The sequence below is a fragment of the Chlorocebus sabaeus genome, chromosome 10 (genome assembly GCF_047675955.1).
Source record: "Chlorocebus sabaeus isolate Y175 chromosome 10, mChlSab1.0.hap1, whole genome shotgun sequence".
NCBI lineage: Eukaryota > Metazoa > Chordata > Mammalia > Primates > Cercopithecidae > Chlorocebus > Chlorocebus sabaeus.
The window spans coordinates 36,063,762-36,087,104 of NC_132913.1; the positions used below are offsets into that span (position 1 = coordinate 36,063,762).

The following is a 23,343-nucleotide window of genomic DNA, read 5'->3' on the forward strand; positions in this document are numbered from 1 at the left end:
GGTGGTGATATCCCCTTTATCATTTTTAATTGTGTCGATTTGATTCTTCTCTCTTTTCTTCTTTATTAGTCTTGCTAGTGGTCTGTCAATTTTGTTGATCTTTTCAAAAAACCAACTCCTGGATTCATTGATTTTTTGGAGGGTTTTTTGTGTCTCTATCTCCTTCAGTTCTGCTCTGATCTTAGTTATTTCTTGCCTTCTGCTAGCTTTCGAATGTGTTTGCTCTTGCTTCTCTAGTTCTTTTAATTGCGATGTTAGAGTGTCAATTTTAGATCTTTCCTGCTTTCTCTTGTGGGCATTTAGTGCTATAAATTTCCCTCTACACACTGCTTTAAATGTGTCCCAGAGATTCTGGTATGTTGTATCTTTGTTCTCATTGGTTTCAAAGAACATCTTTATTTCTGCCTTCATTTCGTTATGTACCCAGTAGTCATTCAGGAGCAGGTTGTTCAGTTTCCATGTAGTTGAGTGGTTTTGATTGAGTTTCTTAGTCCTGAGTTCTAATTTGATTGCACTGTGGTCTGAGAGACAGTTTGTTATAATTTCTGTTCTTGTACATTTGCTGAGGAGTGCTTTACTTCCAATTACGTGGTCAATTTTGGAGTAAGTACGATGTGGTGCTGAGAAGAATGTATATTCTGTTGATTTGGGGTGGAGAGTTCTATAGATGTCTATTAGGTCTGCTTGCTGCAGAGATGAGTTCAATTCCTGGATATCCTTGTTAACTTTCTGTCTCGTTGATCTGTCTAATGTTGACAGTGGAGTGTTGAAGTCTCCCATTATTATTGTATGGGAGTCTAAGTCTCTTTGTAAGTCTCTAAGGACTTGCTTTATGAATCTGGGTGCTCCTGTATTGGGTGCATATATATTTAGGATAGTTAGCTCTTCCTGTTGAATTGATCCCTTTACCATTATGTAATGGCCTTCTTTGTCTCTTTTGATCTTTGATGGTTTAAAGTCTGTTTTATCAGAGACTAGTATTGCAACCCCCGCTTTTTTGTGTTCTCCATTTGCTTGGTAAATCTTCCTCCATCCCTTTATTTTGAGCCTATGTATGTCTCTGCGTGTGAGATGGGTCTCCTGAATACAGCAGACTGATGGATCTTGACTCTTTATCCAGTTTGCCAGTCTGTGTCTTTTAATTGGAGCATTTAGTCCATTTACATTTAAGGTTAAGATTGTTATGTGTGAACTTGATCCTGCCATGATGATATTAACTGGTTATTTTGCTCGTTAGTTGATGCAGTTTCTTCCTAGCCTTGATGGTCTTTACATTTTGGCATGTTTTTGCAATGGCTGGTACCGGTTGTTCCTTTCCATGTTTAGTGCTTCCTTCAGGGTCTCTTGTAAGGCAGGCCTAGTGGTGACAAAATCTCTAAGCATTTGCTTATCTGTAAAGGATTTTATTTCTCCTTCACTTATGAAACTTAGTTTGGCTGGATATAAAATTCTGGGTTGAAAATTCTTTTCTTTAAGAATGTTGAATATTGGCCCCCACTCTCTTCTGGCTTGAAGAGTTTCTGCCGAGAGATCTGCTGTTAGTCTGATGGGCTTCCCTTTGTGGGTAACCCGACCTTTCTCTCTGGCTGCCCTTAAGATTTTTTCCTTCATTTCAACTTTGGTGAATCTGGCAATTATGTGTCTTGGAGTTGCTCTTCTCGAGGAGTATCTTTGTGGCGTTCTCTGTATTTCCTGGATTTGAATGTTGGCCTGCCCTACTAGGTTGGGGAGGTTCTCCTGGATGATATCCTGAAGAATGTTTTCCAACTTGGTTCCATTTTCCCCCTCACTTTCAGGCACCCCAATCAGACGTAGATTTGGTCTTTTTACATAATCCCATACTTCTTGCAGGCTTTGTTCATTTCTTTTTCTTCTTTTTTCTTTTGGTTTCTCTTCTCGCTTCATTTCATTCATTTGATCCTCCATCGCTGACATTCTTTCTTCCAGTTGATCGAGACGGTTACTGAAGCTTGTGCATTTGTCACGTATTTCTCGTGCCATGGTTTTCGTCTCTTTCATTTCGTTTGTGAGCTTCTCTGCATTAATTACTCTAGCCATCAATTCTTCCACTTTTTTTTCAAGATTTTTAGTTTCTTTGCGCTGGGTACGTAATTCCTCCTTTAGCTCTGAGAAATTTGATGGACTGAAGCCTTCTTCTCTCATCTCGTCGAAGTCATTCTCCGTCCAGCTTTGATCCGTTGCTGGCGATGAGCTGCGCTCCTTTGCCGGGGGAGATGCGCTCTTATTTTTTGAATTTCCAGCTTTTCTGCCCTGCTTTTTCCCCATCTTTGTGGTTTTATCTGCCTCTGGTCTTTGATGATGGTGATGTACTGATGGGGTTTTGGTGTAGGTGTCCTTCCTGTTTGATAGCTTTCCTTCTAACAGTCAGGATCCTCAGCTGTAGGTTGTAGCTGTAGGAGATTGCTTGAGGTCCACTCCAGACCCTGTTTGCCTGGGTATCAGCAGCAGAGGCTGCAGAAGATAGAATATTTCTGAACAGCGAGTGTACCTGTCTGATTCTTGCTTTGGAATCTTCCTCTCAGGGGTGTACTCCACCCTGTGAGGTGTGGTGTGTCAGACTGCCCCTAGTGGGGGATGTCTCCCAGTTAGGCTACTCAGGGGTCAGGGACCCACTTGAGCAGGGAGTCTGTCCCTTCTCAGATCTCAACCTCCGTGTTGGGAGATCCACTGCTCTCTTCAAAGCTGTCAGACAGAGTCGTTTGCGTCTGCAGAGCTGCTGCGTTTGTTATTATTTACTGTGCCCTGTCCCCAGAGGTGGAGTCTACAGAGACAGGCAGGTTTCCTTGAGCTGCTGTGAGCTCCACCCAGTTCGAGCTTCCCAGCAGCTTTGTTTACCTACTTAAGCCTCAGCAATGGCGGGCGCCCCTCCCCCAGCCTCGCTGCTGCCTTGCCGGTAGATCACAGACTGCTGTGCTAGCAATGAGGGAGGCTCCGTGGGTGTGGGACACTCCCGGCCAGGTGTGGGATATGATCTCCTGGTGTGCCTGTCTGCTTAAAGCGCAGTATTGGGGTGGGAGTTACCCGATTTTCCAGGTGTTGTGTGTCTCAGTTCCCCTGGCTAGGAAAAGGGATTCCCTTCCCCCTTGCGCTTTCCAGGTGAGGCAATGCCTCGCCCTGCTTCAGCTCTCGCTGGTCGGGCTGCAGCAGCTGACCAGCACCGATCGTCTGGCACTCCCCAGTGAGATGAACCCAGTACCTCAGTTGAAAATGCAGAAATCGCCGGTCTTCTGTGTCGCTCGCCCCGGGAGTTGGAGACTGGAGCTGTTCCTATTCGGCCATCTTGCTCCGCCCCTAGCCTTTTGTTTATATAGTACATTTTTTTCTTTTTGTTCTTTGTCTTCTGATTTAAGTTTTCTAAGTCGAAATTTTAAAATTTTATATAGTCAAATCAGTCTATTTTTAATCAGTGTTACAGCTTCTGAGTTTGCTACCCATACTACATTCCTACCCTGTATTTTCTTCTAGTATTTTTATGTGTTTTACTTTTTACCATAAAATTTTGTTGAATATGTCACTTACTGGTGTTAGAAGTAGGGTAGGAATTCAGCTTAATTTTTTTAAGATAACTAGTCTGTTATGCCAACACCTTTTTTTCCCCGTTAGTTATCTGTTTTATCCTCAGTAATTTGAAACGTCGTTTCTATTATACTCTTTGTTCTTGAGCTTGTTTCTCAATTCTTAATTTTGGCAAAGTTGCTCATTATGCTACCAGACTACCATGTCAACATGTACATGTCATCTTTTTTATAGTTGCTATTTTATATTGTTATATATTTTCAAAATAAGATATTTCTTAGCATTTTTACTGTTTAAATTTTAAATCATATATGAAGCAAAATTTTGTTTTTTCTTCCACTATGCAGTAAGTCTCTGAAATTAATTTTAGATACCTGTTCCTGAGCTCCCCTTTAGTCAGTGTACTATAATTTAGAAGCAGTCTGTAGTCAAATATGATGAACACTGTATAATTTCATAATTTCTCCTGAGTTTAAAGAATTTTTCTTTCTTTTCTAGCTTTTAATCTAGACAACGAGCAACCAGATTATGATATGGATTCAGAAGATGAGACTTTATTAAATAGACTTAACAGAAAGATGGAAATTAAGCCTTTGCAATTTGAAATTATGATTGACAGACTTGAAAAAGCCAGTTCTAATCAGGTACTGTACCATGTAAAGATGTCTCTTATCTTCTAGTTAACCGAATTTGCACCTTTATTTTGCCTTTTTTTTTTTAAGACCTGAATGTGTTACATTTTACTGTTTCTTGGATTTCTTTTCCTGACATCCTGGAATTTCTGTTTACTATGTTCCTTGAATAGAGTATTTAAGCACAATTTCCTTGAATAGGAGTATGAAGAGTACTGTTCTGTTTTCCTGTTTGGATAAAAATAATACTAGTTACAATGTTACAATATTTTCTTGATCCTTTCCATATGACTAGTATTGCTGCTTCCATAACTAAATTTGCTTGCTTGGATCTCTAAGGCAGTCATCTTATGTCAAATCTTGCTCAGATATTTAGGTACTTATCATTTTAAATGGATTTTAATTTTAATTACTTATACATTATTTCAGTTTTTCAGTGAGGGAAAAATTATTTACAAAATAATATTCTTTAGTGAGATATTTTATATATGGCACAGGTAACTTAAAATGGTACTGTCTTTCTGGAAAGCAGTTAAGCAGTGTAAATCAGGAGCCTAAAAATGTTTATACACTTTGATTTAATAATTTCATCTCTCAGAATTGTTCACAAGAAAAATAATTAGAAAAAATGTCAGTGATTTTTGAGCAAGAATGTTCAGAATAAATAAGATGTCTCTGGGGTAGACTGTAACACAGCCATTAAAAATCATGATTTTGAAGGATGTCTAGTGCCGTAGGAAATTGTACATTATATAATATCAGATTTAGAAAACAGGATACAGAACTCTTTATGTGGAAAACTTTGAGGTTTGTTTAAATCATTTATATTTATACATGTGCATAGAAAGCAAAAGAATAAGGAAGTTTACAACAAAATGCTAACAATGGTTGTATTTTGGGTGCTGGAATTGTTGGTGATTTTTATGCTCTTTATCCTATTTTTCTATGTTTTCCAAATTTATCATGAGCATGTGTTGATACTGTAATTAGATTTTTAAAATAAACTGTTTTTAAACATAATTTTTGGTGTACCTGTGTAGTATATTAATGTGCTAATTGTTAATCTACTAAGAAGTTAGAATTGCAAATAAACTTTTTACAGTGGATTGTTAAAACTTTTTATTAGTTTACCCATACAAATTCATTATTTTACCCTACAACTTAAATCTTTTAAATCCTAAGGCATTACAAGCTCTTCAGAGCATTTTCCTTTGGAAAATGACTTTGCTGCATATTTAGCCTGTCAGTTTTTTCCCCCATTTTGATGAAAAGTAATATCTACTGTACTATTCAAAGAAGTACATTTTGAAAATTGAATTTTGCAAAATTGATGTTACTGGTTTTTGAGAGATTGTCTTACTTGGTTTTTTGTTGGGATTTCAAAAAAATACCAAATTGATGTTCCTTATAATTGGTGACTTACAGTTTTCCTGGGATTTTAGTCACAGGCATCAGATAGAGTTTCAGTTTTTCTTTAGATGTAAATTTTCTTAGCAGTCCTAGACTGGAACAGCCTTTTGGTATTTTTATGATTTTCTGTGATTGCTCAGAAACTACTCATAGTGGCTGAGATGATATCATCAGAAGCCTTCAGCTCTCTGTTCTGTAATTTGCTTTCTTTCAGTCAGTAAGTAATATTTAGTGTCCGGGTGGACAAGGCAGGTGATAGCAGTAAGACAGATGACAAAAATTCTGCCCTTGTTCAGTGTATTATCCAAGTGGAGACAGGATAAACAAAAAAAGCATGTAAGCAATACAGTTAAGTGTGCACATATAATCAGCCCCATCCTATTTTAGTTCTCTTTGCTCAGGGACAAGTTTCTAGGCTGTGAAACAACTCACCAGGCACAGAGCATGATAGCATCTACTTTCAGCAGTGGAAGTAAAAGTGGAGATTTTGTCATTGGAACAAAATAATGGTCCTGTATTAGAATCAAGGATTAAAGATAACAAAGGGTCATCTTCATTCCATTCCCTAATCTGTTAATTTATGGATCTCTTTACTCTTCCTTTATGGGGACTGGCATAGTACTAGGTCCCAGGACAAGGACAAGGAATCAAGTTTGTGGTTAAACTGCCATTTATTAGGTTAATAGAAAACAACAAAAGATAGACTTAGGCAAACCTGCCTCTGTTATTCTGGGAGACGATTTCAGTGAAGCCATGATTGAAAACTCCTGTTGCCAAATGCTATATTTATTTTCAGTTCCAATCTGTGTATTTGATTTGTGCTCTCATATATTGGAGCTGTCTTTACCTTTTTTAAAAAAATAAAAATACAGTTTATTCCCTCTGGTTTTATTGTTTCTCATGACCATTCCTCCTTTCTTTTGCTTGATCCCTTTCATTCAACTCCTGTAAACATCAGGGTTACTTGAAATTCTGTTCTTGGTGTTCTTATCCTACATATTTTTGTGTAATATCAGCTCCATGAATATTTTTGTAGATATAATAATGTATTACCTTTGGCCTTGACCTCTTTCTCAAACTCCAGGATTTTTCCCCCCTTTTGGTTTTGCCTATTGACATCTTCACATAGATGGTCCATAGTCCTCTCAAGTTTATCCTTTTGAAAACTGAACTTACTGTCTTACCCTACATAATCTTGTAATCTTTATCTCTTCAGTAACTCCCAAACTCAGATCCATCCATTTTTTATCCCTTTGCTTCATTGATAACTAATTCAATTCAGGGTTTGTCAGGTTTTATCAAAGCACTACATGAAGGAAAGAGATTTGACAAACCCCTGAATTGAATGTTATCAAGTTATTTGATTTAATATCTTCTTTCCAACGTGGCAACTAATTGCAGTACCTAACCTGAGAGTGAATCTTGTACTGGATGGGAGTGGGGGGATGTTATTAAGACTATTTTTGAGTCAATTGATGATATTGGAATATAGAGAGTAGATTACTTAATATTTTCAATGTTAAATTTACTGAAGTTGACGGCTGTGATTATGAAAGAAAATATCCCTATTCTTAAGAAATATACACTTAAGTATCTAGGAGTAAAGAGCCATGTAACTTCCTACCCTCAAAAGGATCAGAAAAAAAAATTGTATACACACATACACACGATTAGAGCTTGAATGCACACAGATGTTAAAGCAAATATAAAAGCTAACAATACATGAGTCTTGGTCTAAAGGGATATACAGTGTTCTGTGAAATGTTTTATTTTTACAAGTTTTCTAAATATTTGAGATTAAAGTTAATTTTTAAAAATCACAAGCCATCTTAAATGGCATTCTCTTTTATAGGATTTTCTCTAAAATAAATAATAAAACAGTTTCCAAGAAACTGTTTTAATTTTTCTTTCAATAACCCTCAATGTTTTAATGTATAAACCCTTATCTCATTCCTAAACTATTGAACACCCTATTTTTAGTTACCGATTAACCTTCTATACCCTATTGACCTTTTACTGCTCTCCACTTATCACACATTCCCATAGAAAGACCCCTCCTGCCCAAAACAGAACTCTCCTTCTAACACCCTGGGTAATCATTTTCCATCATTTTCCTTCTTTTCTACCTCCATACTACATTTTATTCTCTTGTAGAAGCATAATTCTACCCTTTCTAACTTCCTTGTGTACCTGTATAGTCCTTGAATATTTTAGTTTCACTTATCTTTTCTCTCATTTCTTCAGTCTTTCTCTCTCTGCCCCAAAAGGTACCCAAGTCCCCATTTCCAGGAGAACCCTTTCGTTTGACCCCATCTTTCTCTGCAAACTACCACCCAATGTCTCTTCTTTTTTTGTCATAATTAAATTTTCAGAAAATTAGCTATACTTGGTGCTTCCTATGTTTACCTTTTACCCACATCACAATTCATTTCAGTTTACTGAAATGGCAGTGTTTAAGGTTACCAGTGGCCTCCTAATTGTCATCAGGAGCCTCTTTTCAACTTGTATACTACTTAATATCCCTGTAGTATTGAATGATGTTGACCAGGACATTTTCCTGATTATTTTATTCTTTCTTCATCTCCTCTTTATCTTCAATGTTGATATTTCGTTTGTTATCTGTCCCCTGCATTTTTTCATTTATCTTAAGCTGCTAACAGTTTTTTGCTGGTTCCCAAATCCATACCTGTACCTACCAAGCTCCAGAGCTGGATTTCTAGTGGAACCTTTCCACCTGAGCAAGTATTTCAAATTTAACATTTCCAGACCTCCTTTGCCTCCCCCAGTTTTGCTCTCTGATATGGTTTAGATTTGTGTCCCTGCTCAAATTCCGTGTCGAATTATGATCTCCAGTGTTTGTGGAGGGCCTGCTGGAGGTGACTGGATCATGAGAGTGGATTTTCTCCTTGCTGTTGTCATGATAGTGAGTTCTCACAAGATTGTTTCACAAGACCGCTTCACAAGATTGTTTCACAAACTTGTTCTCACAAGAATGTTTAAAAGTGTGTAGCACCTCCCCCTTCTCTCTCTTTCTTCTGCTCCCACCACATAAGACGTGCCTGCTTGCCCTTCGCCTTCCACCATGACTGTAAGTTTCTTGAGGCCTCCACAGCCTGTACAGCCTGCAGCACTATAAGCCAATTAAACCTCTCTTCTTTATAAATTACCCAGTCTTAGGTAGTTCTTTATAGCAGTGCAAGAACAGACTAATATACTCTCTTTCTTAATTAATGATATCTTTTTCGTCTTCCATCTAGTTGGCCAGTTTGCACTTTAGTTCTGACTTCTTTAAAATCATCCCAAACATCACTAAATCAAACCAGTTTTTTGTTCCACAATGTTAACGCAGGTTGAGTATACCTTATCCAAAATGTTTAGGACCAGAAGTGTTTTGGGTTTTAGATTATTTCACATTTTGGAATATTTACAGGTATATAATGAGATTTGGGGATGGAACCCAACTCTAAACATGAAATTTATGTATGTTTCATATATACTTTATACACACAATCTAAAGGTAATTCTTTTTACAATATTTTAAATAATTTTGTGCATGAAAGAAAGTTTTGACTGCATTTTGTGACCTGTCAAATAATGTCAGGTGTGGAATTTTACACTTGTAGCATCATGTTGGGACTCAAAAAAAATAGATTTTGGAACGTTTCAGATTTATAGATTAGAGCTGCTCAACCTGTATTTGTTGCCTGTACCCTGTTCCCTTATTTTTATTATTTTTCACCTGGACCACTGCTATTCTGCCACCACCTATTTTATTAAAAATTCATCTTCTTAAAAAAGAAAAACTTCAATAGCGTCCACTGTCTATAAAGTGAAATCCGTACCTCCTGATTCCAGCCATGCTGAACTACTTTCTGGTCCTCTAATGTACCATGCCTTTTATGGCTCTACGTTGTTCCTTCTGTCTGTAATGCCAGGTCCTGTATTTCTAATAGTTTTTAGTAAAATTATCACCTTGGGATATAGACTACATGTTTACTAAGACCATAGTCTTATTTGCTGTTCCAGCTATAGTCCTCGTGCTGGTGGTGTTCATAGTACCAGCGGCAGAGGTTTCCCTACTGGATCAGTTCTGTGACCTGGATTTAGGCATTATGGCTTCCAAGCCTGATTCACCAATACTTCTGAAGATGTAGAACTATCCAGTATCTTGTAAATAAATTCCATCTGTTGCTTGCAAATAGAAACTTTGACTGATACATGTTTTCAACCTTCATTGTACTTATAAAATTCAAATTAAAAGCGCCTAAAACTCAATATAATAATCACATCGTCAGTTTTTTTTCATCATGCAGCATTTTAGTTGTTTACTTGATACTGCATTATTGATTATGCTGTGGCTGGGGCAGACCACAAGAAGATGCACCAAATCAGTGTGGCATTTAGGAAAATGTGGTTCTCATGTGCACTAGGAACAAGTACATTTTTACATGGGAGAGGGTGCCTCCTGTATTTTTTAATTAGTATGTAGCATGTTGAAATGGATATGTTCTTTACTATGATGTTGAAGTATTTGTATATTAAAAATGAAATTTGGTCTAGATCTTTTGAAGCAGTTCCAGTGAACCCCATCACACAAATTTTAAAACTACCACACCATGCTCCAATGTGTGTGTACGTGTATTTTATAATTACGTTATATAAAGTTAATGAGCAGTCAGATTATAAAAGTAATTTGAAATTATGTCTTCCATTTCATCTCATTTAAAGTGTTGTCTTATTCAGATTTGTTTCAACTTTATATTAAAAAATCAGGGGGGTCATTCCTATGACTGCAGAGAAGGTTAGTTTCAGCATTAGCGATCTATCAGTAGGTAGTTAGAATTGTCTCCTAAATGGCAGATTAATAGAATTCTTGACAGTTTTTAAGACCTTAGAAGGTTATTCATGGAATTGAAGAGATCTTTTTTTTGTGTGATCATTTTATCATTCTAATTTCCTTACTCTATTTGTGGTTCAATGTGGGTTGGCACTGTTGAGAATCAGAAAACTATAGTGGAAAATTTAAAGGAAGAAATGAATTGATAAATCCTTCTAAAATAGTCATCTCAAGCATGAAGATCGTAAGTGTTTTAATGGATTAGTATCACCCTTCTGTGGGAGAGAAAAGTATTTTATTTAGCTGTATAGCATTAGCAGTCTTAGAATTTACACAGCTATTTTCTTTTTTGATGTAGACATATGTCCCTTTAAAAAAAAGTAGCACATGATTTATGTTTGAGCACTTACCCGAAGACAGGAGAATTTTATAACTCTACCAGTCTTTGTTGTTGTATTTTCTGGGTCTTTGAAGAAGATAATGTTTTTGCCTTAATTTAATTTATGCAGAATACTTAAAATGTGTAACTATGTATATTTTGATTTCATTGAATGCTGATGTTTTCATTTCAGATTGGCTTGCCGTAATTTTGTGGCATTGTATAAATTAGGGGTCATTTGATAAATAAGATGTTTCCAGTATTATCTGTTTAGAATCATATTATAATTTCACTGTGTTGGTTTTGAGCTGTGGTCATTTATTCTTGAAGAGTGTAAGGTAAAAAGTGGTCATTTAACTCTTTTTGAATTTGATGTAAATGCTTGTTATTTGGAAGCCTGCCTTTGGTAGTATTTAGGCTGTTACACAAATAATAAACCATAGATTTGAAGGAAGTAAAGTGAAAAAAGTTGTGTAGCAAAGAGGTGTTTACTTATCAACCCTGAACACAATATAGGCAGTCCCAGATGGAAATTTGTCCTGCTCTGCCCTGTGTCTTATTATAGTAATGCTCAGTTCCAAAGTTCTCACGTTGTTCTCTTATTAATTAATTTGTGTTTGTCTTACCTTTATTGCCATGTCATAAGTTTCTTTAGGTAGCAAATTCATCTTAAAGTTTTTTCCCTTATCTTCCCCACATTCTATAACCCATTAATGGGCTGATGATAATTTTTAATAACTTCCTAGTTCACTGTTTTGTAAATTAAATTACTGCTTAACTCAATGTTTCATAAATTAAAATACATTAATTTTTACGTATACTTCATTTATGTATTCAAAATATATTTATTGAAATTGCTAGACTACAGATTTTGTTGATTAACAAACTAAGTGGTCCTTGTCCTCATAGAGTAGCCGTCTAGAAGAAAAGCCTATATGGTAGGATACTTTTTTTTAATCTCCCCATCCCTATAATAAGTAAATAATGTAAATCAACTCAGAGCTATCTTGGAAATAATAAATTTACCAGACCCTTTTGCCAGTTAAGTAGCTGGTTTCTACTGCTTTTTAGTGAGTGAAGTACATGCTAAATGATGGAACATTTTTATTTTTAATTTTTTTAGAAGTAGGGGTTCTCAGTATGCTGCCCAGACCGGACTTGAACTCCTGAGCTTAAGTGACTCTCCCGAGTAGCTAGGACTACAGTTGCATGCCACTGCGTCTGGTGCTAAATGACAGAACTTTTTTTGTACTGTATAAAAATAGTGAGGTTGTGATTTCGCAGATTTTTAATCATGTGACATAATAATATGTGACAAGTAGCTCTTCCCCACTCACATTGATGCTGTACCCACAATAGAGATACAGTGATACTAGTTGCCTCAGAGTAGCTAAAGATAATTTTTGCAGAATTATTAAAACCAAGATTACTCATAAAATAGAGTGTTGCTGTATAACAACATACAGCAGTGAACTGAAAAAATAGTTAACACTGGAAAGAAATATCAGAATGTTTAACTGTAAAGTGTGTGTTGAATTCTTATTACTTGTGATATAAAGAGGGCTTTTAACAACACGGCAATACACATTGTAAGCTGGAGCAAGAAGCACCAGAGAAAGAAATCTGAGCAGGTGTTTTAATTTCAACATACCATGCAGGAGCATAGGAAGCAGTGTTAACCTGAGTACTGTTATATAAGAAACTCATTACTGTTCTGCTGATTGGTGGAAAGAGCTCTTATCCTTCTCCCCATTCTGAGGTTACTTTAAGCTCTTGATTTAATAGTGAGGATAACAAAATTTTATCAAAGATGATATGATCAAGAAGCCGAAGCACATGTAACACATCACAGAATTGTTTCCCTTGGCCTCCAGAACACATGAGAACTGCCTGTGATGCTGTCAGCACAAGGTAGAATTTTATTAGATCTAGAAAGCTCTGTTCTTATTCTACCACTGTTGTTGTAGACTGGAGTTGACATCACCATTCTGGAGAACTCCAGCTAACAGTAGAAAGTTATCCACTTAAAGGTGGATGTTTGGAAATGCTGGTTCTTATGAATGTGGTCTTATTTTCCAGACTCTGGCTATCCACTTTAAGGACCAAATGCAGCCTCTCAAATGTAGTTAAGCTACCTCTACTAAGACATTGGGTAACCACAGAATGGCCACTTACTATTTTAATGCACTCAATGTATTGTGACGTGGACTAGAATACTTAAGTTGACATTGTCATTGTATTCTCTTCCTGTGGTCAAACTAGGCAGACAAATTACAGTAAGAAACTGACTAATTAATTCTAGAAATCATCATCATAGCACTTGAAGTCCAGTGATCAGTGCCTTTATTCCATGAAGTTATACCAACACAAGAAATTATGAGAAATTTATTTGGTGAATTTTGACTTCTTCAATAGACTTCATACAACTTACAGGTCAATTTTTGTATTGATCTTATAATTTCAATGAGATAAATTTTCTCTTCATTTCCAAGTACTAGGGAAACATTTCTTGGGAAGTATCTCAGCTTCTGAAAATGAGCCTTCATCTCTAAAATAATACAAGTAAAAAGATTGGGATAGCATCACTTCAGCAAGACTTCCCAGCCCTGAAATGGCATGATCTTTTTCTAATGTTTGCTGTAAATGGATATGTGTAACCCCCATTCCATCCTACTAAAGCCGATTGTCTTATCTGATCTCAAGGTGCAAGGCAACAAATGTGACCAAGCAAATGTTTACAGCCTTAATTTGAAATGTGTCAGCATTATGCTGGCTGCATTGAAAAAGAGGTAGGTCCCTGAAATACCAGCATTAGAGCTCCTAAGGGAACCATCCTAGGGCCACTGTCCCAGGAGATGACATTGTCATTAGCAGAATGTGTTAAGAATAAGGATTTTCTAGTACTTAACACTTGGATAGAGGAATTATTTTATATGTCACTGGTACAAAGAATTCAAAATTGCACAATGTTGAAACTTCTGGAAACATGCTAAGTTTGTTTTTATAATCAATTCCAAAAGAGATATATTATAGTAAGTTGCAATATATTCGAGAATATTCATCTTTTATTTTGGAGGCACATAAAAAGAAATCCCCATACCTTCTACTTTCTATAGGAAAACAAGCTAGTAGACTTGAAAACTGATAGATCCTCAAATGTGTATAATATCAGAATTTTGAAGGATCTTGGATGTCTTCTAGTCCAAGACTTACCTGAGGGATAAATTTATTATAGTCTTCCAAAATATCATTAATCCGGCCTTCTTAAATATTTTCAGTGATACAACTCACTACCTCTCAGGGAAAAATACTAATTTTTAGATAAATCTCCAAATTAATGATTCCTTCATTAAGTTGAGTTGAATTGTGTCTTCACCTACCATAATATTATCTGTTTGTAGTTATTCGAACTGGTCACATTTTTTTCTACAGCCATAATCTAACTTTTATTTCTTTTTGCAAACATTGTAACCAATGACATTTTGTATTTTTCATTTAGCTTGTAACACTTCAAGAAGCAAAACTGCTGCTAAACGAAGATGATTACCTTATTAAAGCTGTATACGACTACTGGGTGAGAAAACGTAAAAACTGCAGGGGGCCATCCCTCATTCCTCAGATAAAACAAGAGAAAAGAGATGGCTCTACCAACAATGACCCTTATGTTGCCTTTCGGAGAAGAACAGAGAAAATGCAAACTCGAAAGGTAATGTGCAAATTAGGTTTCATTGAAGGTCGCTTAATAGTATTTAAGATCAATAGTTTTTTGGTTTTTTTTTTCTAGTAACTTGAATAATTTGAACATAATGGGAGCTAATGGCATTGATGACCTTCTATAAGAAATACTACTTTTCGTCTGACCCGTGGTCAGACGCATTATCCTTTGCACCACTGGCCCACCACAAGAAATCCTACTTTTCAGTAGCTTCTATTGGTCAGTTGTTTATGCTGTTTATCTGCTACCTATGCCTTTTATAAAGGTACTGATCATACCATTTTATGCTTGCAGTTAAAGTGATATGAGGAATTTTGTGTCCTTATGCACCTTGGAAGTTTTGAGCTCTTCAGTAAACTAAATACTCTATCACAGATCTGCTGTGTTTGGGAATCTGATAACTTGAAATAATACTACTATTCCTTGTTGCTCACTTGAGACCTTACAGTTCCTTGGAAACCATATTGTAGTTCTTCCAAGTGAAAATGGACCTTGCTGCCTCTGGCTACTATAGGGTGGTGGGAAGTAGAGAAGGGTTCATTTTCAACCCTGTTCTGCAAACAAAGGTAGCAGTGGAATCTTTCTCCTTTTCTGAGTTGTCAGTTGTGTTAGATTTCAGATTGATGAGCTTGTTCCCATCTGGCTTTCAGAAGCAGTATAAAGCAGAATTTTAAGTAAGAGAAACAGGATCTCATACTGTTAAATGATATGGTATAGAGGAAAGCACTATTCTAAAGGCGTATTCACTGTCCTCCATTTCTCATGATTAATAGTAACCCCACACATAAGTATCAGGAACATATAAATGTAAAATAACGAATTATAATGGAAGCCAAAGCATTTTCTGTGGATTCTTCTAACATTGAAAGCTTGTCCTTGTCAGCTGTTAATAATGTAACAGCTGTGAAGCATGACAGCTGCCAAGGATAGTATATTTTAGGAGAAACTCTCTTCCTGGTTAATAACCAGAATTTCTATAATTCTTGAGGATGTGATTTTTTTAAACATTAGAGGATGGATTTCCCAAGCGTAGATGACATTCCCTGACCCAGACTTGAGTTTTTAATTTGGCATTCTGGTTCTTAGCTAAGGGAATCTGTAATATTTTATGAAGATTTGACACTTTTCTAAGACTGAAATGAGATAAGTTCATAAATACAGTAAGACTTTATAAATGTGGACTATTGGACATGAGGAAAGAGAGGTTTATCTAAATCATTAGAAAAACCTGAACTATAAATCGCTTTTTGAAAGCAGTATACAGTCATGTGTTGTATAACATTTCGGTCACTGATGGACTGCATATATGATCGTGATCCCCTAAGATTATAATACTGTATTTTTACTGTACCTTTTCTATGTTTAGATATGTTAGATACACAAGTACCTACCTTATGTCAGAGTTGTCTACAGTATTCAGTACAGTAACACGCTGTACAGGTTTGTAGCCTAGCAGGAGTAGGCTACACCTTCTAGGTTTATGTAAGTACACTGACATTTGTGTAACAAAGAAATTGCCTAACAACACATTTCTCAGATCTTTGTTCATTTATTTGTTTAAGAGACTGGATCTCACTGTATTGCCCAGACTGGTCTTGAACTCTTGGGCTCAAGCTGTCCTCCCACCTTGGCCTCCCGAAGTGCTGGGATTACAGGCATGAGCCACCACATCCAACCCCTCAGATCTTATCTGTGTCAGTAAGCAATGCATGACTGTAATTAATTTCAGATATATTGCAAAACAGACCATTAGCAATGCCTTTTGAAGGAAAACTATTATTGGACTTCCTTTAGTGAATGGGTATGGAATACTTAACATTAGCAGTATTAATTGGCATATTGACAATATTTTTTGAATGTTAAAATATGTTTTATTCTTCTTTTGTTCTTACCATTAGAGAATTGCTAGTAACTGGTTCTTGTGTTTAGGCATTTCTTTATTTTGTGGTCACTAATACAGGTTTTCCTGACACACTGATTCCTACCCTTTCTCTTGTTTGTTTTTCCATTTTCCTCTGCAAAGAGGTACATTTTCTTTTCTGATGCTCTTTACTTTTTATTCCTTTTGTTTTCAGTGGTAAGACCAAAGACAATTCCCTATCATGCTCACCGTTGCTAGTTAGAAATGTTTATGTGTTTTGAAAGGAGAAACATGGGAAAGCACTCAAATAATGAATACTCCCTAGGTGTTCAGGACGTGGCAAGCATTGGGGTATGCAGAAATGAATACAACTAACAAAGGCTCTCTGTTTTCTATTTCTACAAACTCAGAAACACTTGTGTAGTTGATGCAAAGGGTAAAAGGTCTTCTGAAATATTTGGCTGTCTAGAATTTAATTTTAAGTCGCTGAACCGATATTTAATTAAGGAGCATGTGAATACTTGGGGGCATTCTTAAATGAGATAGTCTTAAGGCACCAGCATGTCTGAATGCACCGATTGAGAAATCCTGGATCAGCATATACATTTAATATATTTAACCACATAGATTCAACTCTTAGTGTCCGTGCCTTCTGTCCTCCCTTTGTAAGGCCCAGAAGAAGTAAGATAGTTAAGAGAGGAAATTCCCAGGGTAGTGGTTGTCAGTTCTAGCTGCTACATAACAGTCACCTGTGAATCATCCTTGGTCGTGAAAAGATGTACAGTTTATTCTGTAGTGTAACAATTTGAGAATCACTTCCCTAGAGATTTGGCAGCAAGTACAGAACTGTAATATGTAACTGTATTAGGGAGAAAGATGGCCCTGAGCAGAGACGGTTGTGAGAAGGAGTAAAGGGGGCAAGCGGATTTGGATACAGGGAAGAGGGCCATTTTATTTTTTTTATTTTTTATTTTTTTTTTAAGAGGGCCATTTTAGAAGGATAGAAAAAATGTCGATATGAACTTGTGATTTTTAATACTGATATAGTTCAAAATAGATACAGATCTGTGCGTATATGTACATACACATATTACATACACGTTTCCTAGTTCTGTTCACCGAGAGTCCCTAGAAGCAGTGACACCCAGTAGAAATGGGCATGCCTGGCATGTAGATGTTGATTTTAAATACTGTTTTTTGGCTGGGCATGGTGGTTCACACCTGTAATCCCAGCACTTTCAGAGGGTGAGGCGGGCGGATCACCTGAGGTCGAGAGTTCAAGATCAGCCTGACCAACATGGAAAAACCTCATCTCTACTAAAAATACAAAATTAGCCCGGTGTGGTGGCGCACACCTGTAATCCCAGCTACTCAGGAGGCTGAGGCAGGAGAATCGCTTGAACCCAGGAGACGAGTTGCAGTGAGCCAAAATTGCACCATTGCACTCCAGCCTGGGCAACAAGAGCGAAACTCTGTCTCAAAAATAATAAAATATATAAAATAAAGTAAAATAATATAATAAAATACTGTATAAAATAAAATAAATCTGTTTTTCATTAAAGGGAACTAGGGCTCCTTAGGAACATTATCCCAGGTCTAGGGCTGGGAAAATACAAAGATAAGCCTGGAACACACATTTTGTTATACAAGAAAATAAGAATATGACTGAAGAACTTTGGAGCCATGCCAGAAGGATGCAGGAGCCAGCTTGAAAGGAGACTCCACTGATAAGAGCTGGGAAAGTTTGAGCATCAAAATAGATTATGAAAGTAATGGATTCCACCCCTTACAGTAACCCATGAGTCCATACTGATGTGGGTGAGTGGGTGGGTATGAATGAATGAATAGACAGCATTTCCTTACAGTAGATTTCCAAACCTGTAAATGTTGGCAGAATGATGGAATTACAATATCAATATTTGGCAACCACCATAATAATACAGATAATGTTTCAGGCAAAAGTTAGAATTAATGGTTATTAAACTTAAGGGGGGAAGTTTGATGATTAAATAGTGTTTCTGTAGTCCTACAACATACTTGTTAATTAATTAATTAATTTTTTAAGATGAAGTCTTGTTCTGTTGCCCAGGCTGGAATGCAGTGGCACAATCTCGCCCCACTGCAACCTCTGCCTCCTGGGTTCAAGTGATTCCCCTACCTCAGCCTCCCAAGTAGCTGGGACTACAGGCACTTGCCACCACACCCAGGTAATTTTTGTATTTTTCATAGAGACAGGGTTTCACTATGTTGGCCAGGCTGGTGTTGAACTCCTGACCTCAAGTGATCTGCCTGCCTCAGCCTCCCGAAATGCTGGGATTGCAGGCGTGAGCCACTGTGCCCGGCCTAACGTACTTGTTAATTTAAAGGGGAAAAATAGTATTTGACTAGGGCAACCTGGGAGATGCCATCTTAATCAGGGATTCGAAGTTAGTATCAGCGGTAATGGAACAAATAGTATCTTTGACCTCCTGATATGAGAGGGATACAATACCACTTTTGTGGTAGTTGTACCAAAAATACGTAACCTGAGTTTAATCATGGAAAAACATTAATGAAACCCAAATTGAGGAATATTCTACAACATAGTCTCTAGTCTTTGAAAATGTTAAGATCGTAATCACTGAAAGATACAAAAGACAAAGATAAGGAGATTAAATTACAGAAGATTAAAGAAACATGACAACCAAATGTGGTTTTTAATATGGAGTCAGATCCTAGACCAGGAAAAAATTTATTATTGTTATTGTTGTTGTTGTTGTTGTTATTATTATTATTATGATGATGATGTTTAAGACGGAGTCTTGCTCTTGTCGTCCAGGCTGGAGTGCAGTGGCCCCATGTCTGCTCACTGCAACCTCTGCCTCCTGGGATCAAGCAATTATCCTGCCTCAGCCTTCCGGGTAGCTGGGATTATAGGCGCCCGTCACCACACCCAGCTAATTTTTGTATTTTTAGTAGAGACTGGGTTTTACCATGTTGGCCAGGCTGGTCTTGAATTCCTGACCTCAGGTGATCCAACCGTCTTGGCCTTCCAAAGTGCTGGGATTACAGGCGTGAGCCACTGCGCCCGGCCAAAAAATGTATTCTTATAATAGAAGTTGTTATCTTACTGATGTCCTTATAACAGTAGCTGTGTTTTTTGCTATAAAGGACATTAGTGGGACAATTGTTAAAATATGAATAAAGTTTATATGTATAAAGAAATTAAGTAATAAGATTATATTAATGTTAATTTCCAGAGTTTAATAATTGTACTGTGGTTATATGTGAATATCATTTTTTTTGAAAATATATATTAAAGTATATAGGGATAAAGGGGCATTTTATATCTTCAGATTCTCTTGAAATTTTTCAAAAATAGTGCTGCTGATACTTTCTAGATGTGTGTGTTTCTATTCATACATTTATATGTATACACATATAGAGAGATAAAGCAAATGTAAAACGTTAACCTTTAGAGAATCTGGATGAAGATATATGAGAATTCTTTATACTGTTTTTGTAACTTTTTTTTAAGTCTGAAACTATTTCTTTTTTTTTTTTTTTTTTTGAGACGGAGTCTCACTCTGTAGCCCAGGCTGGAGTGCAGTGGCCGGATCTCAGCTCACTGCAAGCTCCGCCTCCCGGGTTCACGCCATTCTCCGGCCTCAGCCTCCCGAGTAGCTGGGACTACAGGCGCCCGCCACCTCGCCCGGCTAGTTTTTTTTTTTTGTATTTCTTAGTAGAGACGGGGTTTCACCGTGTTAGCCGGGATGGTCTCGATCTCCTGACCTCGTGGTCCACCTGTCTCGGCCTCCCATAGTGCTGGGATTACAGGCTTGAGCCACCGCGCCCGGCCCGTCTGAAACTATTTCAAAACAAAAAGCGTTTTTGGTTTTTGTTTGTGTGTGTGTTTGTTTCTTTTAAAGGTCAAGACTGGGGAAAGGAAAGTTAGGAACAGTGATTATTTGGGCATAAAGAGAACAGAGGCTGGGAGCAGTGACTCATGCCTGTAATCCCAGCACTTGGGGAGGCCAAAGTGGGCAGATCATTTGAGGTCAGGAGTTTGAGACCAGACTGCTCAACATGATGAAACCCTGTCTCTTCTAAAAATATAAAAAGTAGCTGAGCATGGTGGTGGATTCATGTAATCCCAGCTACTGAGGCTGAGGGAGGAGGGAGGCTGAGGCAGGAGAATCGCTTGAACCTGGGAGGCAGAGGTTGCAGTTAGCTGAGATCACGCCACTGCACTCCAGCCTGGGCAATAGAGTGAGACAGTCTCACATACACATACACACACACACACACACACACAAATGCAAAACAAGATACGAGTAAGACAGGATAGAAGAGAAGTCAATGAGGTACATTTACTGAAGAGGGGAGCTGTATAAAAGGTTCTGGTGCACTTTTGAGTATTACTCGACTGCCAGCTGGTGTGTAACCTCATATTATTATCTGCCTTACGATTCTGTATATCTGTTTTCTGTCTGTCATCCTTACTAGATTCTAAGCCTTTTGAGGGTAAGGGACATGTGCAATACCCTGCACAGTGTAGGCACTTTAATAGTTGCTGTTGATAATACTGATTTTTTTAATTGAAAGGTATTATTGCTGCCTGTTTAAAAAAAATGCTTAAACATATGCTTTAGATTTTACCTTTTGTCATAGTAATGAAGGAGAAAAAGATGAATTTTTTTTAATTACACAAAAGGATGACTTATTTTTAATATTCGATGTGGAGTACCGTAATGGGACCTAGTATAGGTTATTTTTAACATATGACTATTATTTTTCAAATGCAGGAAATTATACACAAAAGAAAAACAGTATAACTTTGACTTTTTCTCAATTGTTATTTTCTCTTTTATAATCCTCCAATATGAAACCTCTGATATTCTTTAGGTTTTTTCTAATGTCATTTCGAATTATTAACTCAAGGAATGAATGATTGCTTAAGTACAGTTCACTCTGGCATAGATTGGAGGGGTGGTAGTGGTCTACTTTTAAACAAATAGTTCCATGCCTAATAGTAAAGTGAGGAATCTGTGGATGTTTGATTTAACAAAATAGTTTACATTAGTAATAATTTTATATGCAAATAGATGCTACTAATTACAAGTGAGCCTTTTCTAGTTATGTAGCAGGGCTTTCACTTTGTATAATAATTAGTTGAAAAGCTAATAAACAGTGTTCTGAAATTCAGTATTTTTGCTAAATCTCTTTTCTATTCAGCAGTGGGGTGTTACATTACATTGAAAAATGACAATCCGATTTCTTCAAATGGTTGTTATCCTAATTCCAGTTTTCTGAGTTTCTGAAGTGAAGCGTTACTGGTCATTGTTCATGTTCACATAGTAGTACAGAGTATCATACCATCCAGCCCCCAGTTACAGAGCTGGTGATGGATGGATGAATGTATGGGGGGACTCATTTTGACTGTTACCTTGATCTGGATAGAACTCTTCCTCTCTGTCATTGGAAAAGACTTTCCTACACGCTGAATGCACTACATTTTCCAATAACAGATTTTGTTTCAGGTGAATATTTTTTGTTTGTTTACGTTGAAATTATCTCCTTATGCCATTCTCCCTTTTCAACAGCTGGCAGCATTTTTTTTCTGAGTATTTATCGAGAGATACTTGCTTGTACTTATGTTTTCAGAGTTAAATAGATAGAGGTTATCTTACATAGGTTGCTGTTCAGATGATTTTTTTTAACATTTTACTTTTATAGGATAAATTCAGGTCTGATAAGAATTTATTGAATAAAGCCGGAAATGTAGATAACTGGGTTGTTTATTCTTCTAAAATTATTATTTTTAATAGAATCGTAAGAATGATGAAGCCTCGTATGAAAAGATGTTGAAACTGAGACGAGAATTTAGTAGAGCCATAACAATTTTGGAAATGATTAAGAGAAGAGAGAAAACAAAACGAGAATTATTGCACTTAACCTTAGAAGTTGTGGAGAAGAGGTAACATTGCGCCTGTTAAAACAGTAAAATGACAACTTTACCAAATGATGGGCAAAATGAACCAAAAGATTTTTAGGGGGGATCAGGTTAAACTTTATGACAGTTGATATTGATTCTGTAAGAATTTATAGTTTTTAAAGATTTGTGGTTACTAGTTTTTCTTTTTATAGATTAAGTTATCAATTTGGATTACAGATTTTGGGAGAGTTTTGTGTATACTGTAGATCCTATACTTAATTTTGTTTTGGCAGAATCATTGAATTTTATTTAGAAAAGAACTCTAGTGATCATTTTGTTTACTTCTCCGTATTAAAGTTTCTATTAAGTAAAATCTGAGGGAAATGAGTATTGATTTTATTTTCTGAGTAGGTAGACATTTTTTGTTTCAACTCCTTTTAGAAATGTGTTCTCTAATATAGTATATTTTCCTACAAAATGAAATAGACTGAATGAAAACAGAATTTTGTGTGATTCCTGAAGTAAGCGTTCTAAACATTTCCTAGTGCTTGATTATATAATATATGTAAGAAATTTGTTTGCTGTGTACCTTGGGCATTTTTTCAGTTTTTTGGTTTGATTTTTGTTTTTACAAAATCCCTGTTTCTTTATTCCTGTAAATTTTATCTTTTAAAAGTAATTTGATTGTTAGCTCTTTTTGACTAGGTGACTTCCAATTAATTGAGGTATCACTTCTTTATTGTTAAACTAGGCAATGTTTTCTTATATGTTGTTACTTTTTCAAGATACCATTTGGGAGACTATGGTGGTGAAATCCTTAATGAAGTGAAAATCAATAGATCAGAAAAAGAGTTATATGCCACTCCAGCATCTCTTCATAATGGAAATCATCACAAAGTTCAAGAATGTAAAACTAAGGTGAATATTGTCTGGGAAGAAGCATGTATGGTAATGTTGATCAGATAATTATTGATTTCTGCTTATATGGTTTGAGTAAGGAAAAGGTAATTAACATGACTTTAGTTCTTACCATGAGCCAAGCACTTTGCTAGGAGTAT

The 23,343-nt window shown here is 36.5% G+C and overlaps 1 protein-coding gene across 3 annotated transcripts in view; it reads left to right on the forward strand.

Moving 5' to 3' along the window:
- EPC2 (enhancer of polycomb homolog 2) overlaps positions 1–23,343 on the forward strand; it is a 149,652-nt gene that overhangs the window by 101,479 nt on the left and 24,830 nt on the right. For all 3 annotated transcript variants that reach the window (XM_007964942.3, XM_073019675.1, XM_007964943.3), the window contains exons 3-6: positions 4,036–4,181; positions 14,295–14,501; positions 22,179–22,327; positions 23,071–23,203. In XM_007964942.3, coding sequence (XP_007963133.1) covers positions 4,036–4,181; positions 14,295–14,501; positions 22,179–22,327; positions 23,071–23,203 — 635 coding nt within the window. The remainder of the gene's footprint in view (positions 1–4,035; positions 4,182–14,294; positions 14,502–22,178; positions 22,328–23,070; positions 23,204–23,343) is intronic.